Source organism: Heliconius melpomene, chromosome 6, assembly GCF_056956725.1.
Source record: "Heliconius melpomene rosina isolate 202511_hmr_F chromosome 6, ASM5695672v1, whole genome shotgun sequence".
NCBI lineage: Eukaryota > Metazoa > Arthropoda > Insecta > Lepidoptera > Nymphalidae > Heliconius > Heliconius melpomene.
In genome coordinates, this window is record NC_140394.1 from 2406559 (window position 1) to 2433556 (window position 26998).

At 32.6% G+C, this 26998-nt stretch overlaps 2 protein-coding genes and 1 non-coding gene across 4 annotated transcripts; all 3 read right to left on the reverse strand.

The window, feature by feature from the left end:
• Window positions 1–392: 392 nt before the first annotated feature.
• Window positions 393–7387, reverse strand: LOC146538060 (putative defense protein 3). Its single transcript, XM_085187420.1, has 3 exons — window positions 7135–7387; window positions 3940–4150; window positions 393–511 (listed from the first exon to the last, which is right to left on the reverse strand). Exons 1-3 carry the CDS (start codon window positions 7343–7345, stop codon window positions 421–423), a joined length of 513 nt encoding a protein of 170 aa, XP_085043546.1. The 5' UTR covers window positions 7346–7387; the 3' UTR covers window positions 393–420.
• Window positions 1647–1717, reverse strand: TRNAV-GAC (transfer RNA valine (anticodon GAC)). The gene has a single exon. It is a non-coding gene; the product is annotated as a tRNA-Val (tRNA).
• A 2020-nt stretch (window positions 7388–9407) lies between the features above and the next one.
• LOC146538062 (calcitonin gene-related peptide type 1 receptor-like) lies at window positions 9408–26735 on the reverse strand. Of its 2 annotated transcripts, none has more exons than XM_085186757.1 (10): window positions 26600–26735; window positions 18331–18459; window positions 17620–17823; window positions 15217–15385; window positions 14558–14677; window positions 13511–13770; window positions 12187–12391; window positions 11231–11438; window positions 10557–10737; window positions 9408–10082 (listed from the first exon to the last, which is right to left on the reverse strand). In XM_085186757.1, the coding sequence occupies exons 2-10, from the start codon at window positions 18412–18414 to the stop codon at window positions 9432–9434; spliced, it is 2082 nt and encodes a 693-aa protein (XP_085042883.1). In that variant the 5' UTR covers window positions 18415–18459; window positions 26600–26735; the 3' UTR covers window positions 9408–9431. The 2 variants fall into 2 exon arrangements, with proteins under 2 accessions (XP_085042883.1, XP_085042882.1); XM_085186756.1 differs by lacking the exon at window positions 26600–26735 and adding an exon at window positions 19061–19387.
• Window positions 26736–26998: the final 263 nt, after the last annotated feature.

Sequence of the window (26998 nt, forward strand, 5' to 3'; positions counted from 1 at the left end):
TATATCTTGTTGTATGTTATAATTGTGGTTAATTCTATCTAAGATAGGTCTGTGAAAGATTTCAATAGCAATATAACATGAATGTTTAAATTTTCAATGATTTACATTTTTTATATATTACTTCAGCGTCGTACTATGTTGTTGATTGTAAACAATTTTTAACAAAAAAATTAAACAATCATAGTTGTTAATTAAACAATTGTTGCTTATTAAATACTAATAGCTAAAACTATTCTTGATTTCAATATGAACTTAATGAACCAACAAATAATTTCAAAATAATCTATAGTTTATACTTATAGGAATAGCTTATAAATTTTTTGTGCTTCATTTGTACAAATATATTAAAATCTATTATTTACATCCATTAATTTATCCAATCCATTTACATTTAAAATTTGTTTTTAAACATTATTATTTTTATATCAACACTTGTAATGAGTTGGGGTCCTGAGGCGCCTCCGCTATGAGATCCGCCCAGAATGTACCATAATTCTTCAGAACTGTGCCTCTGCAAATAATATTGTACATTATTATTTATTTTACATATATTCTTAAAAACGGTAACTTCAACTATATGTAGCTGAGACTGTGGCACTGAGTTAGTAAAAGTGATTAAGAAAATATTTTATCTGGAAAATATTTACTAACATGAATACTTTTAAATAAAATTATGTGATTATAACTGTCCTCCAATTTTTTTAATTAGATGTTATATTCCAAATTTTAATTTATTAATTAATTATTTATTATAATATTAAACATAAATCCAGGCCGTCGCGGCGTAGGGGTACTAGGGAAATAACTGTAACGTGACGGTTGTAGGTTCGATCCCCATTCGAGAGAATGAAATATTACTTCTTAATATTTTCATTTCTTCACACCAAGTCAAATGCCCGGCGTTGAGTTCCACCACTCAACACGCAACGTCTTAAAAATTCGGCGGAAAGTGAGGAACGATATCTTAACACTAGGTTGATACCCTACTGTTTGCGGGATATATCGTGAAGCTGATAAATAAATATAAATACATTTTTCATATAAATTCAACATTCAACTTTGTACGAATATCACTTTTTAAATTATATTAAGAGAGTAACGTAAGATATGTATATGTAAAATATGGGCATTTGGACATAAATAACGTTTTATAATTTACTAGCGACCCCCTTGCGGCTTCGCCCGCTTTTACTACTGGATTATTCATGTAATGTATGTTTGCAAAGCACTTAAGATAATGTGAAAATTAATTAAACCCTAATGCAACCCGCATTTTCGTAGTTTCAATAAGGATTTTCCAATTGTTTTACACAGCAAGGATTTTTTAGTAGGTACCGTAATTTTAAATCTGTGCTACTAATCTTTCCAAGTACTTATTAAAATATATTTAAATGACTATTTTTAGATAATTAAATGACTATTTTTAAACGGAAGAAATTATAAACAAAAACCTACCTACTAATAACTACTACAAAAAATATGAAACCAAATATATCGCGTTGAAATAATACATTCAACTCCAATTATCCAATACGTGCAAACGCAGGCAGGCGGTTTTCGAGCTTGTGGTTAATGCTGAAGAGGGTATTCTGTCCCTGATGAAAAGCAAGCACTACGTGGCTGCCTGTGAGGAAAATTAAATAGAATGCATCGGCCGGGAATCGAACCCGGGCTGCCCGCGTGTCAGGCGAGCATTCTACCACTGAACCACCGATGCGTGTAAGTCAGGCGGGCGCGGTGGACGCGCTTGTATAAGCAAAACGTCGCGGGACGCATGGCGAGTGGCGAGCCGTTTCGCAGCAAGGACTTTTTGATATTGTAATAACTTCTAAAGTACTTATTAAAATGAAAAACAGTAAAAGACAGTTTTGATCTACATTAAATGGCCAACGTAACTAATATACTGATTTATATGCTGAGAGTAAGGGATAAGTGAAACTTGAGTAACATACAGCTGATGTGTCAACGGCGGGATTTGTGTATTAAATGCGTTTTTCTCTAAAACTATTCGCAATTTCGAAATAGTGTAAAAGAAAAGTTTATCTTCGTTTAACGTAGAAATTTAATAAAGTATTTTAAAGGATAAGCATTAATACTATTATGGAAAAATATCCCTCACAATAAAAAATATATTGAAATTACAATTTTTAGACAGAAATATGATCACTACACGTTATTCTTAAAAGATATGAATATGCCATCGCGGACTTTTTTGTAGATCTTATTAAGAGGAACGATACTCTAGTACATTATTTTCATGTAGTACTTACTATTAAAGCAGCGCATGCGCGAAAGTGTCTCAACGGGTAGGACTTTATACACATTTATCGTATTTATGTTAATTTACATAAGAATGTACAAATAATAAACTATATATAAACCTTCTTTGAGAAATACTTGACCTAATGGTGAAAACCGTATCAAAATCCGTTGGGTGGTTTAGAAGAAGAAGAGTTAGAAAGTTCAGACAGACACGAAAAGCGACTTTGTTTTATAAGATATAGGATAGGATAGGATAGGATGATAACGAAGCTCTATAATTACTTAATAGTTACACAATTTTAACTATTAATTAGTAAGGGTCAATTTGTCATCATTTTTATATTTCTGAATAGAATTCTGTCAGAATGAGCAGAAATAAATCAACGCCTAAAGCAATGTAGGTTATAATTTAAATTACAAGGCCGTTAAGAAATCACACATGTCTAGCGGCTATTTATTTATATGATATGACGATATCCATTATGCCAAAGCTGCAGCTACACGAGAAGAAGAATAAAAATATAGATATAATAAAATGCTATATCGACGAAATATAAACCTTAGACTAGGAAAAAAGAAATTGCAGGAAGCAGGAATCTAGTGTCAAAACATTTTCCTTCCACCTTCCTGGAAATTGTGTTTTGAGAGGCGGAGATATTAGTCAGTACAAGAGTAAAAAAATTACTTCACCATTTGTTAATCCATTTGTTATGTTAATTTTTAATACTTAATTGGCTTATAGTTTTTGCCATAATTGATCGAGAAATCAACGTTTGTTTAAATTATCATAAAATAAGAGAAGCCAGTCGTGATGCATGGGACAAGCGTGTGTACTATAAGCGCGATAGGTTATGGGTTCGATTCCTACTCGAGGAAATGAAATATTTTATTTTTTTTGGTCTGGCATCGAGACAAAGCGCGGTGTTGAGTTCTGCCACTCAACCTCCAGAATTCGGCTGTTTCTGCCTACCCTGTTACAAGTAGGATGTAAAAAAGTCATGGATTTTTTATAGATTTGGTCAGTCAGTCATATTTTTCTTACACAAATAGTTACATTGTGAAAATCAGGCTTAAATAAGCTACGGTCTGAGTCAGTCAGTCAGTCATGTGGACGTGATATCCGTTCGAACTACCTAGCTACATATATCATTTAGTTTCATCTAAACGTCTTTGATAATATATGTTAGATTACACAATAGTTATATGGGTCAAAGTGAAAGGTGCTTATGGGGCGGACTCGGGCTATTGAAATCATATTTTCTTATAGATATCTTAAATACATGATATTATAGTGATACAGTCTAGTTTACTTCATATTAGGTGTGGGTTCAAATCTAGAATTGATTTGTTTTGTTTATAGTAATATTTGTTAGACAATGTTAAGTGTAAAGTGCAAAAACATTGAATTTTTGGTCTTTTTACTCCAGTTTTTTTTTCAAAAATTTTATAATATTTTTAAATATAAATATTTAAAAAAAATCATTATGTAGGTAATAAGTATATGTTTGTTATGAAGATTACCATATTTTTGTCTAAAGTGAATATTATTATTTTTTGTTATTGTAAAATTGTATTTCAACGCATAAATAAGAAATTAGTTTAATTCAATAGCTGTTAAGAATATTAAATCTGAATTTTAAGCAATAATAATAAAAATAAGCGTTTTTCTACACTTACGTAAAATAAACACGTCCCTGTTGACTATCCGGTGCTTTCCACACAAAAGTGCCCCTTATTTTCTCCTTCGGGTCGGCGTGAGTGATGGCTGAGCATTCCGGTATCAGGGTCGTATTAGGAGTCACTTCCCAGGAACCTATCCATTGGTTGGTCTCTATTGAACGTGCCTGGAGGAAGAAACCTTTGAAGGGTTCCAAGCCGTCTACGTGTACTGAAAGATATAAAAATTATGAAAATATGTTATATATTTTATAAAGATTTAAAGTATCATTTATTATTTCAAAAAGTAATTTCGGCATGATATTTGTAAGACGTCTGGGGCTTAATTCTGTACCATCTCCAGTCTCCTCTATGTCTCTCTCTTTAGGACACAAAGTAAAGTTTTAGGTTTTTTTATAGCTATTTATTATTTATGTCATTTCCTTAAATTCATTTTTTTTGGCTCTGAGTCAAAATAGAAAATTTAGAGAGTTTAATCTTTTGATTTATCTCTTGTCTTGGGGTAAAAAATAAGAGCTTTTAAAAAAAAGATACAGATTATAGACAATGAAAGTATCAAAAATTGAGGGGAGAGAGGCGAATGGATTCTCTTAACACTAGGTTCCCTGACTCCTTACTGGACGCAGGAAACATAAGATGTTTTTTGAAGTAACGTTTTTAAAAAAAAAACACATATTATGTTCATCGTCATTCTTCTTCACCTTGAATTTACATCAGCATCTTTAGTGGAGGCTTTTTAAGAAGCTTTCATATATTATTTTATCTCAAGGTTAAAAGCCATTAGCTGGGTTTTATAACATTTTACTATTTAGCCCGTTGAGCGATCTTATTATTATTATACCTACTGAAATTATATTTGGTATACGATTTACAATAATCATCATCATCTAACATTATAATGGTGTATGGTGTAAGTTTAATTGTTACGCTTTTACGCCAAAGCAACTCAACCACGACTCAACAGAGACCTAGTGTTAAGACACTCCGTTCTTGCGTGTTAAATGACGGAACTCAACGCTGCTATTTTGTCTTGGTAGTAGAGCGAAGAAATGAAATTATTTCCCTAAACGGGAATCGAACCGACAATCGTCGCGTTAAAGTCAAACGTTTGTACAGGAGGGCACCACGATGGCCTCTAGAAACATTTATAGATATAATCTTAGTTATGGTATAGTTATAGGAATCTCACGTGAGCTGGTCAATAGAGCGGTTGCCATAAGTGCGTGACCTACAACTTACAAGTCCTACATTGCCGTCGCAGTTGCGCAACTAATATAAATTAAATTGATGACTTTAGGGCTCCGTACTTCAAAAGACAAAAACGGAACCCTTATAGGATCACTTTGTGGTTCTCTGTCCGTTTGTATGGAATTCGTTATGAAATTTGGTACATAATGACAAAATTAAGAAATAAATATACTAAACTTTATAGTTATTTCATAGAAAAAATCATAACATATTTATATTTGTTGTTCATTTCATAGTTCATACAAAGGGAGTGCCCGCAAACTTAAGTTTGTAAGATTTTATAAGTTGTACTTCACGTTGACCTACATTTCATTAAATTAGTACGGAAGCCTTTGTGGGCGAGTCCGACTCGCACTTAACTGATTTTTTAAACTTCATCTCCTTTATTATAAGTGATGTTCAATACAAAAATTAAAAGCTTAACTGGTTAATGTGCGTAAAAGCTTTTAAAATGTTGGTATCTATTATGGTAGGTACGTAACTCAAGCCCGATGTGAGGCCAGCCAACTACGCAATGCCTAGATATTTCGAAGGAATGGAAGTGCCTAAATGGGAACGAAGTGTCTTAGCACTAAGTTCCCAGGTTCCATATGCCTACCTTGCTGTGTTATTAAAGAATACAAACATGGGGTCGGTATTTGTTCTCCTTCGGATATCCGTGGATACGGATATGCATATCCGACTACTCTAGTAGTTCACTAGATCACTAGTAGTTTCTAACATTTATCTAAACTGTAACATTAACGTTGTTTTTAAGTTTATTAAAGAGTAACTAAAATCTATTTCTTGTTATTCTGAAATCCCAATATTTTATTATAATAGATAAATAATGTATCTGTACAGTCTCGTAAAAAACATTATTAGATAAATATTACATAAGATTTCAATTCGTCATACATTTTTAATAAGCATTATCAAAAATGAAGATGAGCGCTACGTTATTAATATCAAACTTTTCATATAAATATCAACACGTTTTACAAAACCATGACCCGCCAAATTTGGGCCGACATTAAAAAATTGTGCAATGTGAACAAACAGAATAAACTCACAACCTTCTATTGTATGCAAAGTTATTTAATTCTTAAGTTAATTAGTCCATTGAAATGTAACTTAACTTTGTTTTATGTAAGAAATCAGATAAGTATTTCTATTAACAATATGTAAGTTTTTTTTTTACACAAATCTTATACAATAGTATTCTTTATAGATTTCACTCACGCTATTACAGATTAGACAAAAAGGAATATAATTCTAATTTGTATTTATTACTTTGTATTATGGATGTTATCCAATGTCTCTTTTTGTTAAGCATGTCGAGGATACGATAGTTTTTTTTTAATGTAACTCCGAGCTTTGAGCTCGGAATGGAAAACGAAGAAAAAAGTTTGATTTGATTTTGTTTGTTTTTATTGTGTAAATAAATATTATTAAGTTAAGAATCAGGATTCTGCATCAAAATTTTAAACAATGAATGTTAATTTATATTTAATTAATTTGGAGCTATTGGAGTTCGAATATTTTTAAAGTCTATTATTTTTTTACGCGTTTAATTATTCTATTTAATATTAATTATACGTGTTTAAGTTTATTTTTGTTTCACGCTGCATCCCTCCTTGGATTTTCGGGACATTGCTCATTGAGACCGTCGTGGCTCAGGGCCCAGAGGCACAAGACTGTGATTGTAACGCGGTTGGTTGTGGGTTCGATCCCCACAAGAAGGAATGCATTATTATTTATTAATAATTTTATTTCTTCCCTCTGGCGTTAAGGCAAGAATTCTGCGTTAAGGTCCACCACTCAACACCCAATGCCTCGAAAAATTCAGCGGAAAGTGGGGAACGGGGTCTTTAATAGTAAGTTTTCTCTGCCTACCCCGCTGTGTGCGAGATATAGCGTGAAGCTGAATTTATTTAAAATTTAAATGTAAAGGTAACCATAACCAACCTGTAATCATAGAATTAGGTCCATAGTAAGAAGACGACGCCAGTATCCTATACGGCAAGGTCGACAGCGGCTGCGTCCTGTGCTGGCCGTGGTTGGGCTGGTTGGCGCGGTCCTTCACACACGCGTCCACCGGCGCTCCGTCGGGAAAACTATTTACACTTAGAATTAATGATACTACTGTAAATATACTAATTGTTAATTTACTGTTCATTTTTTTTAATTTGCTTCAATGGTAGGTTTTTTAATAATAGAGAGAGAGAGAACTTATTTAAATTTTATTCCTTTTAGTCGGTCAGTCAGTCAGATTTTACTCATAAACGATAATAATTAAAAGCTGTATATTATATTTTTGTGAATCTCTCAAAGTTCGACCGAGGAGTGCGCGTGCGCAGCGGTCACGTTCACTTTTGTAAGTCAACTTCGAAAGGGTCTAGAATTTGAGCGAACTCAATTAACTCTCATACGTTACATGCTGCTTAGTTTGCAACACATTTGGTAAAATGAATTGCGAAAATGTCTAACTTGAATCGAAATTAGATAAATACATAGGTTTACTATCTTAAAAGTAAGGTAAATTATTTGCCCATGTAACTATCTACATACAGCACACAAAAATTCTAGAGATTTCAAAAATATTTAATATTACTAAGAATTTTTAAATTGATTCTTGATCATTTTTTTTTCACTTGTTTGAAAATTCGACTGTTGTTTGTTATAGTTCTGTCTACAAATAACTTATGAAAGGAATTAAAATATTTAGCCTTATTGTATCCACAATTTTTATTTACACAGGTTGAATAAAAATGCAACAATTCTTCATAATATACCTATAATATTTATGATGTTATATGTTAAAGGTTTACATGATAACACGCGATGTTCGAATACATTAGAATAGAGACTGCGATACAATAAGACATAAATTAAACGAACACGCTACCAATATTTCCGGTGCCAAATATGGGCTGTGAAATAGCTTACAAATAATTTTCATATGTAAATTATGTAATAAGTATTACTAAACAAAAACACTATTATACCAGTGGCGTAGCTAGGGTATTTGTTGCCTGGTGCAGCTTAGGACTTGATGCCATTTCAAATGATCAAAATAAATTCAGAACACCGTAGAGTAGATATATAATTTAGAAACGTGAAATTTGAACAGATGTTTACTTTCGTAATCTGGACAGCCACTAAGAAGGGATTTTGAAAAATTTTAACCCTAAAGGGGTGAAAGGGGTTCAAAGTTTGTATGGAAAAATCTTTAAATCGCCACCGATTTTTATAAAATTTGAAATTTAGACTCTTAAAATTATTTCATTGAACACATGTTTCATGGGTTATTAGAATTCACCCTTAAATACGCAAGCGAAGCTGCGCGCGTCCGCTAGTTATATATAAATTATAACATTAGATTTTGGTAAATATTATTGCAAAAATTTGACAACGGACATTATGCGCATTATGACTAGCAAATTGATCGTCGACTTTGATGCTTCTTTTCCTTTGATGCCCAGTGCGACGGCACCGCTCGCACCCCCTCAGCTACGCTACTGTATTATACACAATAATATCCTCATTTTTTATTCTCTAAACAATATTTTCATCTAAATTGCTTTGAATGATTGAACGTCATGAGCTTTATTTGCCAATATTACCTATATAATAATATAACCTATATAATTTAAAGTAATAATATTATTATTATTACTTTAAATTGGGTGGTTCTAAAAGGAATGGATGGATGAGGAATTCACCTAGTATAATGCAAACAGAGATATATTATTGCCAATAGACCTGATATAGTACTAGTAGACCGAGTGGCGCCGCGCAGTGATTGTTGACGTTACTATCCCACATGATGACAATCTCGTGAAGGCCGAAAAAGAAAAACAATCTAAATATTTGGACCTAGCCCATGAGATTACCGCCATGTGGGATGTCAATGCGACTATCATTGTGCCGATAGTGGTTTCGGTTAACGGTTTAATAGCGAAAAGCCTCGACCAACACCTTAAGAGGCTATCGCTTAGCTGTTGGATCAAGAACCGGATACAGAAGGCAGTATTACTTGAGACGGCACGTATTGTGCGGAGGTTCCTCTCTCTGGAGCCCTAGCCACCGATGGCTTGGACCCTTGTCCCGCCCTCGGAAGAGAGGTTTGTTTTTTTTTATATTTTTAAATGTATCTTTTTTATAATAATTTATATTTAAAAATGTAAAATTGATTAACTAATTTAATAAAAGTATGTATGCAAACAGAGAAAAAAACATATTTAAATAAATAATTTATTAATTCACTTATCTACAAATACAATTTTATCACCGTCCGGTCTATTCGGTGACAGAAGATCGGGGTTTAGTTCCACATCTTTGTTAGTATCAATGTATTGCATAATTTCATCAAGCATCGTGTCGTCTACATACTCATTCTCATCAGAAAGACTTATTGCTTCTATAGAGATATCGTAATCATTATCTAATTTATTATTATCATTAATATTTCTAATTTTATCATTAGTATCATTAATTGAGCTATTGTAGATACTTTCTGGTGTGCTCTGTATCCAATCAGAGCATCCGATAGAAACACTAGAAGCTTTAGTAAAACCGTAATATTCATCGACGTTTATATCTTGCCTTTGGGATTCCCTATCAGAAATATGATAGCCCTCGTTAACTACGCCATAATCTACAGTTTCGTAAACTGGATCTAATATTTCAGCTAATCTTTCAGTCGCTTGTATTGATATTATTTCAGCAACGTGTAATTTGGGTGTCATGTTAGTGTATTGGTGTTTATCCTCACTTTGAGAATTAACGTTGGTACTGTAAGTAAATCGTCTGTCGGAGATGGGGTCTATACTCATACGGGGGTAATTGCTTCTTATGCGAGAGGTAAATGCGTCTTCTGTTTTCCTGTACGTCGCTTTAATTAGTGTCCGGACCTGTAAATGTTATAGTTACTTGTGAATATTTAGAATTAAAATAGACATTTTAATTAAATTTTTTGAATTTTAAATCAGATATACACAAATAATTAAGCTGGAGCTATCCTTGATTTGCCTAATCAAGTAAAGAAATAAATTCCGATATGCGAGATCCAATATGTATTAGCAAGATATTTAAATATCCTGCCATAAATGCCTAAGTAATCTCTTTATAAGTCTCATAATATAAAGTTTGGTTTTAAGCACCGACTTCTTTCTGCTTAACCTTTGAAAATATTATTACTATATAGTAACATTAGTTAGATGGCATGTAGGTCAAAACATTTTTACCTATTTGCTTAAAATAAAACTTCTGATAGAAATGAAAATTTACTAAATTGATAATATTACTTCAAAAAAATTAACTTTTATTCGTATATATATTAAATAAAACAACAAAAACCTATAAAAACGAGTCTTTCTACATATTACCTCCTTATTAATATAGCAGTACAGCATAGCTACCACGAAGCCTTGCAAGCCTTCCATCACATAAGCTATGAAATAATAGGTCTGTTCCCACACACAGTTAGTGGTGTTGGGTCGTATCGCCGTAAATATAAATTGTGTGCCGAATATCGGCATTAAAAACAGCGTGGCTTTTGCTGTGCTCCTGGAAATATATGATTTAGATTAAATATGATTTTGTAATGATTCTGTATAAATATTTTTTTAAAGAGGCCGTCATGGTGCAGTTGCTGAGGGTGTGGACTCAGGACTGTAAACGCGACGGTTGTAGGTTTGATTACCACTCGAGGAAAATGCGAGGCGTCGGGTTCCATTAATTAATACGTAGTGTCTCGAAAATTCGGCGGAAAGTGGAGAATGAAGTGTCTCAACACTAAATACTTTTTGTTTACGCAGTTGTATGCAGAATACAGCGTGGAGTTTGTTTAGTTTTTATTTAATAAAACATCTTAACATATATTATTGTAAAAATTACAACCCATTCCCCTTTTGTTGATTCAGTTCTCATTCACTTTGTGTGTGAATGTACGACAGTGTGTGATTTATTTGGTCATTTTAGTTACCACAGAGTCTACAATTATACCAATCTGTGCCAATCATTCATAAAATATAAATAAATAAATTAAAAAAATACTTACAACTGATTAGCATTCTCCGAGTTCCGTATCTTAGTCAGCAATACTCTCAATACATCAATAAACAGAACGGTATTGACCACAAGTATGAACAGTCGAGGCGCGTCCAGTGCCCACTGTAAATGGGGGGTGGTGTACACCGCCCAGCACGAGTGGTCGTCTAATAACGCCATGGACACTGACCACGCGACCACTGGCGCTATGGTGACCACTGTATGATATATTAGTTAAATTAAAACTCATAACTCCAAGCATAAGCTTGCGACTGTAAACTTGAAGGTTATGGGTTCCATTCTTACTTGGGAATTTTAATATTTTCAGGAAATGAAATTCGCTATGATGGAAAGTGTGTGGTTGAAATGTGGTTTCAACATTCGCGGCGTAGAGTTTTGTCACTCAACACGCAATGACTCTAGAATTCGGCGAAAATTGGGAAACGAAGTGTTTAAGACACTAGGTTCCCTATGCATATCCAGCTGTGTGAGAGATACAGGGGAACGCTAAAAAAAGACTATAAGTAGGATGTATGACGGTGCGTTGTACACCGCCCAGTACCGGTGAACACTACGAAGACTGAAAAAGCGATATCTGCATTCCCTAATATATTTTTTCATTACATGGTCCGAAATGAGATATTACGTACTATCCTTTTAGCGCCGTATATAAATATGCCTATTATGATAACTTTTACTGTAGTGAAAAATTGCTATATAATTTTAAAACATTGAAGCGTAGTTTTCTTTGTGTGAATTTGAAATTAAGTCTCAATAAAATCACTATTTATTTACATGTCCCTTTTGCATATTCTGACGGAGAATTTAATGCATTATATTTTTTACTCGATCGGCACATTGTGAGGAATATGTGCAAAGTTTAAAAGTGTAGAAAAAGTGTGATATTCGAAATAATAATTTTTGACAAGGAATAATTTACTCTTAATTTAAAACAAAACACTTTACCTGCTCCGATACCATAAAGCCATTTTATATTCAACTTGGCTCTAAAAACAGCTACAATGAGTCTATGCAGGTATATGCCTTCGACCAGCATGCACACGAACACGGCGTTGGCGGCGGTGCGCTCCGCTACAGCTAGCACGCGACACGCCACGCCATGTGTGGACATCGCCGTATCACTTATGTTTGTTAGTTCGTCTATGTATATCTGGAAAGTAATGGACTTTCACTTCTTTGGTCTTACGAGGTGTGTTCAAAAAGTAAGGTGACTTTTCAAATTTGGCGGGCAACGTACTTTCGATTATCGATTTTTTTATTTTGTTATTTTGGTACACTCTTCCCGAACATCTGTACCAAGTTTCAATTGTATAGCATTTTTTGTTTGGTTGGGAGAGGCGTAAAGGTTATAAGTGTTTTGCGTGCTCGGCGATTTCTTGCTATCGAAAAATATGGATCAAAGGATTTGCATCAAATTTTGTGTAAAAAATAAAATAAAGTGCTCCGAAACACTTAAAATGTTGACAGTGGCATACGGTGAAACTGTTCTGAGTAAAAAAAATGTTTACAAGTGGTACAAACTCTTCCAAGATGGCCGGGAAGATGCCAATGACGAGCCTCGCTCTGGACGCCCAAGCACGTCAACAACTGATGAAAACGTTCAAGCAGTGAAGAAAATGGTTCTGGAAAATCGTCGAATCACTATCAGAGAAGTTGCTGAGGATGTTGGTATATCGCTTGGCTCGTGCCATGAAATTTTTTCTAACGTTTTGGGCATGAGACGTGTGTCAGCGAAGTTTGTTCCGAAATTGCTAAATTTTGACCAAAAGAACCGTCGCATGAGCATCGCTCAAGAACTGTTGAATGACGTCAACGACGACCCAGATTTACTCAAAAGGGCCATGTGACTTTTTTTTGTTCCCAAAACTAAAGAGACCTATGAAAGGACGGAGATTTGCAACGATTGAAGAGATAAAGACTGCATCGCTGGAAGAGCTCAAGGGTATACCGAAAAGTGCTTATGAGAAGTGCTTTGACGATTGGAAAAACCGTTGGCATAAGTGTATTGTATCTGAGGGGGATTACTTTGAAGGGGACACATAAATATTGATAAATAAATAAATATTTTTTCTTAAAAATACAAAGTCACCTTACTTTTTGAACACACCTCGTATACTGAAATATAATTTGATAATTTAAACGAAGACCGGAGGACTCTATGGAATGTTATTGGAATCCATCGAAAAAAGTTTAATACGACTTTGTGTAGAAATTCTTATGTGGTTCTTACAAAAAATTAAGGGAAGCTTGTTACTAACTAATAACTTACTTCATTCCTACTAATCATCACCAGGACATTCCTCACAATGATGGCGATCATCAGATTCCTGTGCAACGCCACACGGGTGATCCTTAATCTTTTGTAAAATAAGAAAATACAGACAGCAGGCACGCAGGCGACAGTGGACAGCGCCAGCATGGCGATGTGGAAGCGATACCGGGAGATGAGGCGCGGCGTTATGCTACACGTGCTGTAGTCCGTTTGTAGCTCCCACGTGCCATTTGCATGGCATTGTTTGGTACTGTAGTCTAGAATGTATCTTATATGGTGTATTATTAACGATTAATATAGGTCTCGTGGTTACGTCTGACTAGTGGCGGAATTATGGTTGTGGGTTCAGTCCTCACATGGGGTAATGATTTCAATTTCAGCTCCATAAGACTTTGAGTATCGGAGCTCACGCAATATCTCGGGAACTAGGTGAAAACTTGGAATGGAGAGTCATAACACTAGATTCGCTTTATCTAGGTACAAAATAAAGCGGAAAAAATATATAAATATGTTAAATTAATCATAAAATTCGTAAGGAACAATCAGTCACTAACTTATAGATAATTACGATATTTATTTTGATAATGAACTTGTATAGGTACCTATCAATAACATCAAAGAAAATTGTTGGTGAGATTGTATTTGATATCAATTTCAATTAAAACATATTTAATAATAAATTCAATTGAAAATTATTATTATGTGGACAATGTAATATATTTTAGCATCAAGCTCCTGTAAGAAGAAGGGAGTCAAAGGGAACCTATTGGCTATTGCCATGACACTTCGATCCCCTCACATTAATTTTGTCAAGGTTGAACAGCGGAAATTAACGTCATACTTTGTACCAGAGCGAGGAAATAAAAATAATTCATTCCGCAAAGTGGGAATCGAATCCACAACTGTATCGGCTTAAAGGCAATTATAAGTATATAAATGTATTTTAATTATCACTAATTATATTAAACCAAAGAAAATGAATCTGTCTTAAACTTTTAACAGATTCATTAATTTTTAACGTCTTTAAGAAACAAATAAACTTACGGTTACATAAAGGTCCCGTATTAGAATATGCAAACTCAGGGCAAACAGAACTAGCTACAGTGCCATTGGGCTGAGGCTCCCAGCACGTCCATCCATCGAATGTTGGAGAACATTCGTCTTCTATGTGGGGAAAAATATCAATTCATGTCAATTTTTTGCTTAGAACATAAACATAAAACATTTTTTTTCAATAATTATAGAATAATATTAATTGAATATATTACTTAGTATGCAAAGTTTAACTATATTGGCCTGTGATATAAAATAGAGTAAATGTTGTATTAGATGTTATATGATTGAAGTCAGTTACATATTATTACATATTTTCACATTAACTATGTATTTAATTGCGAAATATTTCGTCATATTTTTGTACATTATAATAAAATTGTAACCCATCGGTGTCTCTACATGAATGATATATGAGCGAATCTAATTTTGGGGGATTTTTTAATATAATAGAACCGAACAGTGATTTTAAAAAAAATGTCTTTTATCTGTGTGTGCGCGCTAATCCCAGAAACGGCTTAACCGATTTGAATGCAATTTTGGCAAACTTATCATTCTTTTATTTACGTAGAGATATTGACATTGCTTCAGTTTAGTAAATAAATAATTGGCCGCCAGCAGGTCACAGGTGCACAAAAAATAGCGTTTACCATCTTTATTATATTCATCCATGTTTAGATTACAGCAGTTACTTGCAGCGTTGTAGCAAGATTCCCATCTCGACTGAGCAGTTGGAACTAAAGCATTGCGTATCGTACGAGCCACTTCCTCGAACGCGGGATCGAATGGATAACAACCGCAGGTACCGTCATCTTTAACCTGGAATATATGTACCATAAATATTGTTATAATAAGAAAAACAACAGTATTTTATAATAAGTAACGTTTGTTACCACTACAGTTAATTTAATACATAAATATAAAACCATTACAATATATAAAGCTTATTCGAAATTCGAAACACAGTCCTTTAAACGTTTGAAATCTATTCCAAGTAATGCAGTCAATTATTAATCTATACTAATATAATAAAGCGGAAGAGTTTGTTTGTTTGTTTGTTTGTTTGTTTGTTTGTTTGTTTGAACGCTAAGATCTCTGGATCTACTGGTCCGATTTTCATTGTTTTTGTTTTGTATGAAAGCTGCATTCTTCAGAAGTGCTATAGGCTATATAATATTACATTACACATATATTCTAATATATTTTAAAGTACATTCTAATTTGACATGCAATTTATTCTGCCATGTTAATAACAACCGTCGTTGCTACGCGACCGCTAACGTGACGAATAGTCACTTTTAGCATTTTATCTAGATTGAAATTATAGTTCACTGTATAACATTCTAATAAATAATTAAGGAGATGTCACTGATTCCAAAAGACATAGCCTTCCGGCGGCATAGTATGACCGACGCGAACGGACAGATGACGTTGACGGTTTTATAAATTTTCATACATTTTCGAACTTTATTTGTTGTTTATAATTAATTTAAAATACACTTTGATTCTCTTCTTATTTTATTTGATATTGCCCGCTAAAATTATCCTACTTAATAGAGAGAAATGTTTAGTTATTTCGTAGAGTCGATATCTATGTACGCACGTACGGAAAACTGTAGGTACTTTTTCTAATATTAAGAATACCTATCCTTTAGTTACTTTTAATCCTTTTGTTAGTTCATTTCAATAACTCAGATATTTTTTTCTAATAATGTGTATCTACTTATTATTCTTTTTGATTATATTATATTTTATATTTTCTTATATTTTCTTACTAATTCTATTGAGAATTGAAAATAATTTCATGAATATATTTAATAAATATTCTTATAGTTGAAGCAGGCGTAGCCGCGTCCGGGTCCACTAGTAATTTATATATGTATATAAATTATTAATAATTGACTGGGTGGGTAAATAAGTATGTAACTATTTACCTTTGAATTACATAAGTTTACTTAACTAAATAAATAAAATTAATGTGCAAAAACATTTGAAATGATATTTTTTATTTGTACTGTGTATAACAATACAAAAGATATAAAAAATATACAGATATATATATATTTGCAATTTTCATTGTAATTGTGTTTTTATAATTTTTTGTGTTTAAATTAACAATACTTTAATAATTGTAATTACCACAGAATAACGTGTGCAAACTCTAGAATAATTCTATAATATAAATTATGTAAAGCCAACAACGTTGACTTCTCACCACGGAGTGTCTCTACACTAGATTCTCTCTGCATACCTTGCAGCTTTTATTTTTTACTATGGTTTAAAACTAAAAGTAAAGCTGTTTTTTAATATCGTTTGTGTAGTATATAAATAAATATTATTTAAAGTAAATTTGAAACTGATAAATCTTTGCGTGTAAGCTCACACGTCCTAACTGTGCGGCGATAGCGTTTATTTACGTGTAATATTTTTGTTATTGTCTTATCACTTAACGTTAAACAATTTTATAATAATAAAAATATTGTTTAACTTAATCCATGTAATACAAATAAATCCATAACATATACCTACATGTATATTCAATTATGAATATTATAAAAGTAAAGAGTTTGTTTGATTGAACGCGGTAATCCCAGGAACTATCTACTACTGTTTTGAATTGAAAAAAATATTTACGTTATGTCCATTTTTCGAGAAAAACTGTATGTATATAGGCTATATTACAACATACAAATTGATTCGATGTAGACAATTGTACATGCAGGTGAATTCGAAACCACAAATAAGTAATACAATAAAGAATAAAGGCACAAAATCATTATTATCAGCGTGTGATAGAAATCTCTGGAAGTTTGTTATTAAGATTCTTCGTTTGATTCTTTTCAAGTACAAATCTTTACACCAACAGATGCCGCGCTTTGCCTCGTTACCAAAGCGAGGAAATGAAATTTTAAATATCTCATTCCCCGAGTGAGAATCGAACCCGCAACCGTCGTGCTTACAGTCGCACGCTTGTGCCCCTACTCATTGCTCATTTGGAATTATAATTTTAATGACTCATTAAAAGATATAAAAATATTAATTTGAATACGTACAATTTCCAAGCACGGAGCAAAGAGACCTCTGTACACGCATCCTATACTCAAATTGATAGGGTTTGATCCATTGACGTACAGAAAATCTGGAGTATAAAGCAGACAACCTCTTCCTGCAACCCACTTGAATACTTGCTCGTGGTACCACACGTTTCGAAAGTTACATTCTCTTCCTGTATCTATCGGAATTACGTCTGGTGGTTCCTACGAAAAAATATAGAAAAGTATATATTCTTCTAAAGATAAAAAGCAAACAATACCTAATGAATTATTTACACCTAAAATATTTATCTTCACGATAAATAAAACATCATTAGGGAAAAGTCAATTAGTATTTAAAATTAAGTTGAATTGAGTTCATATAATCATAGTTAGAGTCCAACCTTAACTAGCATGGTTCAAGGTTGTACACAAAATTATAAAAAGGACAACATATTTATTTAAGGATAAGGAGGATAGGATAATACTTAATATTTTTATTTCCTCACTCTGTAACAAGACAAAGCGCGGGGTTGAGTTCCGCCAATCGCGCGGCGTTCACAATGCCTCGAGTATTTGACGAAAAGTGGGGAACGGACGTATCTTAATGGGAGCGGATTGTCTTAACATTAGGTTTCCAGGTTCCACCTATCATGCCATATACAGCGTGATGCTGAAATTATAAATTTATTAGATATTTTTCTAAAAGGATCTACAAAAATAAAAACATACCTCACAAATGTAGATATTAGGTCTTTCACATGCAAGGCCATTGCCGTTCGCTACTCGAGGGTTACGTTGATACTGCTGCCACATGTGTAAATCATCTTTGATGGGGTTGATGCCGTTGAGAAATACATCCTAATGAGGTAACTTAATTATTATCTGAACCTGAATATCCCTTTAATAGCTTTAAAGATACTAAAAGATCAATCAAGGTTCAAGACATTTCGCTCTACATTTTCAACCCAAATTTAGGATATAGTGTGTTGGGTGACGAAACTCAACGTCATATGTTATCTTACCAGATCGAGCGGGAGAAAGAAAATAATTAAATAAATAATCTTCTTACTCTAATTTATAAAACTATATGGTGAAAAATGTAGTTTTTTTCGCTCATTTTAAATAACTTTCCAGCTTCTCGCTGTATCCTATATTACATAGCAGGGTATGCAGAGGAAACCTAGTGTCAACACACTCCGTTTCCCACTTTCTGCCGATTTTTTAATAACTTAATAACAATTACCTAATACATGTTGCACATGAAAATTAAAGATTGAATTTTAATAGCTCTATATTTGTACTGTTTATTGGAATGATCTACATACTCTACCATATTTTTGAAAATTAATTGAAATTGCCTACATGGTTAATAGAAATAGCAAAATCAGTTTAAAAGTTGAATATCGGGCTATTTCCTTTTTCACATAATATGGATATCTGGTGTTTGAACATTACGAACCTGAGCTTTACATACAGTCCAAACGCAACCAAAGTATACAATTAACAACTTTTTATTCATCACCCACATCGTATATCACATTGGCACTACACAAAAAAATTAAATCAAAAATCATTATTGAAACCACTTAAAGAGATAGAACATTTAGAAACAAGAAATCCTAGACCAGACAGAGTCAAGGTAAGGTAAGGTAACTGAATAGATACAAAGACGCCGTCAGACATTCCACTTAGTAAAGAAACCATAACAGCCTTTGTCGATTGTCTTCATCATTGAAATTATTTTCCGCGTCCAAGACACAATTATACTAACCAACTGTTTACAAATTATCATCTACAATCTATTGTTATCTTAGATTAATATCATGAAACAGGCCGTGATTTGGAAATTAATATATTTTGTTATCTAAATTTCTACCTAGACATCGAATCGATCGATCTTAATAAATAGAATGTTTAAATAAAACTATTAAATTCAATTAATAAAGTCACTACTTGTAAAACTAATGTTTCAAATTAGGCTGTAGCCTTATTTTACTTTTATAAGAGTAGAAATTATATTTTTTACATCAAAAATTATAATGTATGTGAAAGTATGTAAAGAAAGTAAAGTAAGTAAAGAATGGCAGAAAAGATTTAAGATGGAAAAGTGAGCGGTAAGAGGGGTAAGGGGAGACCTCGGTTGACCTTCGAAAACACATTATCAAAGATTCTGGAGTAAAGTTAAGTAAAACGCATGAGGACCCTCCAGAGGGCATGTATGAAGAGGTTGATGACAGTGGACGAGGCGAAAGAGGTATGTAGAAACCGTAGCGTTTCGCGTTCTCTCTGACTACCCCGCTAGGGATAAAGCGTGAAGCTATGTATGTATATACCTACGTAAAAGTATTAAAAAAACTTTGTATTTAAATATGAAAAACTTAAATGTACCTACGCAATGCAGCAGCTATTTTAAATATAGACATTCAAAAATACAATTCTTTTATATTTGCTCTGACTTCTTTTACAATTGAATAGATTTACATTTTTGATATTCTCTTTTGATAAACAACGATATGCGCATGTGTATCTATTTATGCTGGCAGCTTTTAAACGTAAATTAAGCAAGTTTTAACAATACAAATATATTTGTTTTTTTACTTTCACATTGTAACCCACACCCACATATAGAAAGGTAGGCAAAGGGAACCTAACATTAAAACTCTGTTGAATAGCAGAATTAAACTATTTCTTCTACATAAATATTTATAATTTACTTATTGCACTAAGCCAAAACAGTATACGAGTTTTACAATTGACGTGGTATCTAATTATATCGATCGATATATAATCTATGTATGTGCATACGAAATGTCATATTAATATTATAATTTTTAAACTGTCATTATTTATATTAAAAACCAATATGGTTAATATTTTAAGGAGAAATATGTGGTGGGTGAGATCAGTGATAAGCAAGTGGTATAAAGTAATAGTGACTGCTGGGCCGGAGGTCACGAGTTTGATGTCCAATTCTCCAGTACAGGGAGTTGTGTAATGTATTCAATCATAAGTAGATTTTGATGTTTCGATGCTTATTTACATATTTTAATTTAATTAAATGTATTGAAATTCAATATACATGAAAAGACGATGAGGAAATGTGGCCAGTCGTGGCGCAGATGCGCAAGCTTGTGATTATAAACGCGACTGGAGAAAATTAAATATTTATATAAATTTATATTTTCATTTCTTCACTCTGGTGTCGTCGAGGCGAAATGCCACGTTGGGTTCCGCCACCCAACACTCAGCGCCTTTGGAATTCGGCGGAAAACGTGGAACTGAGTGTCACTAGTTTCGGGTAGGTTCCCTCTACCTACTCTTCTGTGTGCGGAATACACAGTGAACCCGGGAAAAAAAGCCGATGAGGAAATAGATGAAGCATCATACGATTTTCTCTTTTTTATTTGCAAGATGCGGTAGATAAAGCAAAAACCATAATGTAAAGTAATTATGAGAAATCAATTTAATAAATAAATTAAATGTAATATATTTACCAAAAAAAATTAGTAGTTCGCCCAAAGGCACTTTTAATATATTTCAATACAATTAAGATAAAACGTGGGCGATGTGATATCTCTATTTCTAACAATTAAGATAAATTTCTTATATTTCCTTGGAGGATATAATTATTATTGATAAGCCTAGACACGTGTCGATCAATAAATATTTATGTTGACCTTTTAAATCATTAGGAGACTACTTATTCCAATTAAAATATAATATTTTAATTGGAATAAGTAGCGTGAAGTCTAAGTAGTAGTTGTTGAGGCCGCCGTGGCAAAGCGCGGCGTTGAGTTCTGCCAACTTCTGTTGAATTCAGAAGAAAGTGGATAACGGAGTGTCTTAGCACTAGGTTCCCTCTGCGCACCTTGCTGTGTGCGGGATACAGCGAGAAATTGATTTATATTTTATTGTATAACTTGGCATTTGTTGTTTATTTACGCCACGTGGATGGACTTTGTAAACATAATTGTTAACGTTTACATCAAACGCTTCGGAAATATAAGATAAAATAAACATACTCCAACTACTACATAGTACTATGTCATTATCACAAATATCAGAAAACTAATGAATGAGTGGATGATTTGTATTTTTTTTTGTTTATTGTAATTTACCAATGAAATTTATTATGAGTGACCAATAAATGTGATGAAATAATTTGAATTTGTTATTATATATAGAACGACATTGGTCGTGTTAGTTTTATAAAGTTTCTTAAAAGGACTAACCGTTAAAAATTGTTCATATTACTTGGTGGCGGTTTTTTTTTTATGGAAAAGGCAAATGCAATGATCACCGCCACTTACGACCCCATGTAACACCAGCTACGGGTGCAATGCTGGTCTTTAAGGCGGATACAGCCGCGCTTTTCGAAGGAACCCATGTCGTATCGATCTGGAAATATCCACACATTCCACAGCTGTGTAGTGCGTGGAAGAAAGTTCCTCTACTTATCTACCAAAAATAGCTTATGACATATTTCTCCACTCTCCCTATTTCAGTGTTCTTGTCACGAAATTATATGACTCATATCTAATTAATAGCCAATTAGCTGCATGAACATGACTGTCGTTATTTTATCATAAATATTAGTATAACAACAAATAAATGCATCAACGATTTTATTAGTAAATATGACTAGCAACGTAGTGATGAAATTGACTCTATTATTACCTAATGTCCAATAGCCGAGTCATAGAAAGTATTTTTTACTAAAAAAGTAATTATTTAATAGTTAATAACATTTAGTGACTATATAGTGAAAATTGTATATTGAGACCGTCGTAGCGCAGCGGCACAGTATCGTGAGTTCGATTTTCACTTGCGGGAATTCATTTTTATTATTTCCCCCTATCTCTCATCTGACTGTACTCACTGCAATAGTTGCTATAGCAACGCAATAGTTACTATCGCAAAAGACCGTGCAAAATGGAGTAGGTTGAGTAGGAAGACAGACCCTGGCAATAACCGGGATTAATGCCAGGAGGAAGAAGAAGAGTTGCTATAACAGTGAATACAGTGAATAACTTTCGCCTCTTGGAAACCGTTCACGGTTTGATGACTTGGTAACAACCGACAAAGCGCAGTTGTCAGTTTTTCCACTCAGTCACTTATACGCCTTCAATATTAGATATGTAGGGACATACATAAATTTACATTTTATTATATAGTATTATATATATAGTATTTATGTGTACGTATATAATAGGGAAACCCATTGTGATAAAAAAATAAGATGTGCTCCGGTTATCCACGCGAAATTATTTATTTATATTATCAAGGAAATAACCTGTCTGTCCTTTCTTATAAGTGCCTACTAAATAAGTAGGTACTGATATATTATTGTTATTCCTATGGGGATACATTACAAGTATGCTTCATATGGAAGACGTAGACAAGATTTCTCAAAATCTGTAATCTATAATCTCTAACAACTGTATGCGCGTTCGGTTTTGTAGTGCAGTAATGGCAATGAAGCCATAGACTGAACGCGATTGATGTAGATTCGATTTCCTGCCCAATCAGAGGAATATTTCTAGTTGTCAGTTAACGTTTCTAAAGTGAACGGTGTCTTTTCACGCAAAAACGCAAATTGTAAAAGAAAAGAACGTCACAATAATATGATAGAGATCTGCTTTATTACTATATTTACTTTCTTGATATACCTAAGTATGTAAATATTTTAATTTCTTTATCGAGTGTTTAAGATATATTATCTTTAATGTAATAATTAAAAACAATAACTATTATATATCATATATATTATACATGTATAAGCTGTTGTTTTCATCCTCTCTAATAGTTCAAAATATGTATGACGTAATTTCATGATCTACATTATAATAGAGTTTCATCAGAGATGTGAATGAATGTTTTATCTATATTATTAACATAAAGCGGAAGCTTAATTGAAAATGCAAATTGCAGGAACTACTGTGATTTGAAGTTACTGATTTTATCGAGGAAGGCTAAGGGCTAAATTACTTGCACCGAGTTAATCGTTTCTATGAAACCTCTTGTACCTGTTGTCAAATGTACCTCTTGCACTTAATGTGTCAGGCGTCATACACAACGAGTAGGTGGTTGTTTGTATGGTTGACATAAAGAAAAGAAAGAATGGAAAAGTAGATCTCCTGGCCGCTCTCTTTGTTTAGAACTATTAAGAGCTAGGAAGAGGGCTGGGCACTAAGTCTGAACATGCAGAAGGCCATTATTTAATAAAATTAAATAATAAAAGGTTTGCTCTTCATTTTAATAAAGTGAAGAAAGAAATGTGCATTGTAAGTTGCACACTTGTCATTGCTATGTTCATTCAATAATTTATAAATTGAAACGATTGCTTATAAAAATGATAGTGTTTAGCGATAACTTTTAGCCTTCCTTTAAGATAATTGACTGGTTAACTCCAGTGAAGCTTATCTAATTACTTATAAAAAATATGTTAAATTGTTATGCATAATTGAGATTCCGTGCCTAAAAATAAAAGGAAAAAACGAAACACTTACAGGATCTTCTTATCGTCGTATATCCGTCGGTCCCGCTCTTAAAGGGGCGCCAAATAGTTCGCAAAACTATTTAAGCATACATATGAAATTATATTGTGTTGGCCTGGGGGGCGCTGAAAAAGTATTTTGCCCCGGGCGCGAGTTAAGCTCGCTGCGCCACTGGTAGTATACAAATTTTTACTTTTATTAGGGAAATTACATACAAAATAATCATACAAAACAAAATTATAATGATTTACGTACATCAGTCTCACATACGAATAACCTTTGACCAGAGATTAAGTAATAATCTTAGAGTCACAACATAACAAAAGAGAAAAATAACGCCTGTAAAAATTTGCAAGTATGAGAATCACGTTTTAGCCAACTTGCTATGAATATTGCGTAATATTTTTTTGTTACGACAACGCTATCATATGGACATAATTTATGTGAATTTTTTATTTTTTTATTTTCTTGTCTTAAATTTTTAAAACCTTGCGAATCGAATATAATAATAAAATAAGTTACAATTGATGCTTGTCGTTGAAACTTGAGATGTAGCGCCCATAAAGGCAATAATTATTTTTTTTGTATAAAAAAATCGATATCAATTATTTCAATATGCACATCTTATTATAGAAATAGCATACGCACTCAGAACTTACTTAGAAAAGATAACATTTTAATTTATTTTTATATGATATTTATTATCTATATGCACATACTTTATTTTGGATTTGATTTTTTAGAGTCCCTTTTTGCCAGCCAGTGTCTGTAAAATCACTGGTCGCTAGTTCCATTTCTACTTCCCAAAGAGGAATGAATATTTTTTTCATCGCTTTAGTATAAAGATAAAACGAGTCGTTAAGGTTTGCCACTCAACGCATTGTCTTGAAAATTGAGTGGAAAGTGGTACGTAGAACGTGCTAACACTGGGTTCCCTCTGCCTACTTTGCTATATGCGTGAAAAAAATTGGGAAATTGCATTGTGAAATAATTTCCTTGTTACTTTTTCTATAAATGATTAAAAAAACCATTAGTGATCTAACTGACATGCGTGAGACCTAAAGGGACTCAAATAAAAAAAAATTATATGTACGGTCCACAGTCCAATTTTAATTTTGATTGCTAGTACTTACAATAAGTGCGTAAGAATCAAAATAATTCATCAATATTAACATTATTAGTATTAACATTATCGGAATTCGGAATGAAGTTATTAAAACAATATTATAAAAACAAATTCGTCTTGATCGTTCTATTACATCAGCGACATTTTTTTTTATATCAGAATAACAAGGCTATTTGAAGTTGAAAGTTTATCAATATTCGTAGAAAATGATAAGTGGAACATTAAATGTATGTTACAAATTTTCGTTTCAGTAATCACTACATCCTATCAAAAGATGTCATCTTATTTATAATTAGTCACGCGTTACGTAACAATATTATAAATTAGATATGGTTTTATAAGGTCATTAAAATATTGTAAGTATTATGTTTAAGTGTTACAAAGAATGACGATCACGGCTTTATAAAATGGTTGAAGCCCCTTTTTATTTTTTTCGTTATTTGGTTAGATTTTTTAGGATGTTTTAATTAAACCTCTATAACCTACATAGTTTTATACTTTTTTGAGAATCCGACGTTTTGAACACTCTGCAGTAGTTTTGTTTTTCTTTTAGGGTTTCGTACCTCAAAAGGTAAAAACTGTCAAAAGCATTTGGCTCGAGATCATGTGGATGTATCAAGCTAAAATTATTATCATATATTTAGGTCTGTTTTCCATTGAAGCACAAACAAAATCAAGCAAGTGTGTGTCTGTAAACGCGACTGGTTGAGGGTTCGATACCAGCTCGAGGAAGTGGAATATTTAATATTTTCATTTCTTCGCTCTGGTGTCCAGGCAAAGCGCGCCGTTGAGTTCCTCCACTCAACACGCAATGCCATAATTTGGCGGAAAATAGGCAACAGAGGGTCTTAACACACTCTGCCTACCCTTCTATGAATCTGAGAAAATAAGCTCTTATATTCAAATACCTATATTGAAATAATTAATAAAATTTTAGAATCTTTAACTTTTTAAAAAATATTTTGCAAACCAGAATATAAAACAAAATGTATATAAAAATACTACTATTACTTATTTCGATATACATATAATTGACGTGTTTGTATTTACACTGATTTTTTATTTATTATTTTGTAAGATTTTAATATTTGCGATTTATGCGAGAACCGTATCCCCATTGTCTGCTTTATTAAAATGCTCAAAAAATAATAATTCTTTAAAAAAAAAACTATATTATACTTTTAATCATATATTTTAATTTATAAGTAATTTTTTCACCACAGTAAAAGAAGGTGTTAATTAAACAATGCGTACTTAAATATGTAATTATAATAAAATATGCTGAAATTATAAAAAAATATATACAAGAATACAGTCTATCAACAATTTTATAAACCTGTTTCACGGGTGATGATAATGATTATTTTATACTTACTATATGTGTCTTTGAATGTCAATCCGTATATTTTATGTAAGCAGTTTTGATAACATTTTAGATTGAAACTTAATAAGAAAACTATTTTATTAAGTTTATAAATATGCATGGCACTGATTTTGTTCTAAAAGCCATTTATTTACTAAGAAGGATAACATTAATCTGTAGCATTATGATCACTATTCACAGTGTAAAATTGCAAATAATTTGTTACTGTTATCAAATACCAAACTAAATTATTATTATATTATTTTCAACTATCTTAGAATTTTCATCGATGACCTTTTTATAGTTTAAGAGCTAAAAAAGCTTTTTTAACTTTTTTATTACATTACATTGTAGTATTTTTATAGATAGGCTGAAATAACAGTTTTCAATGTATGGATTATTTATTTAAGA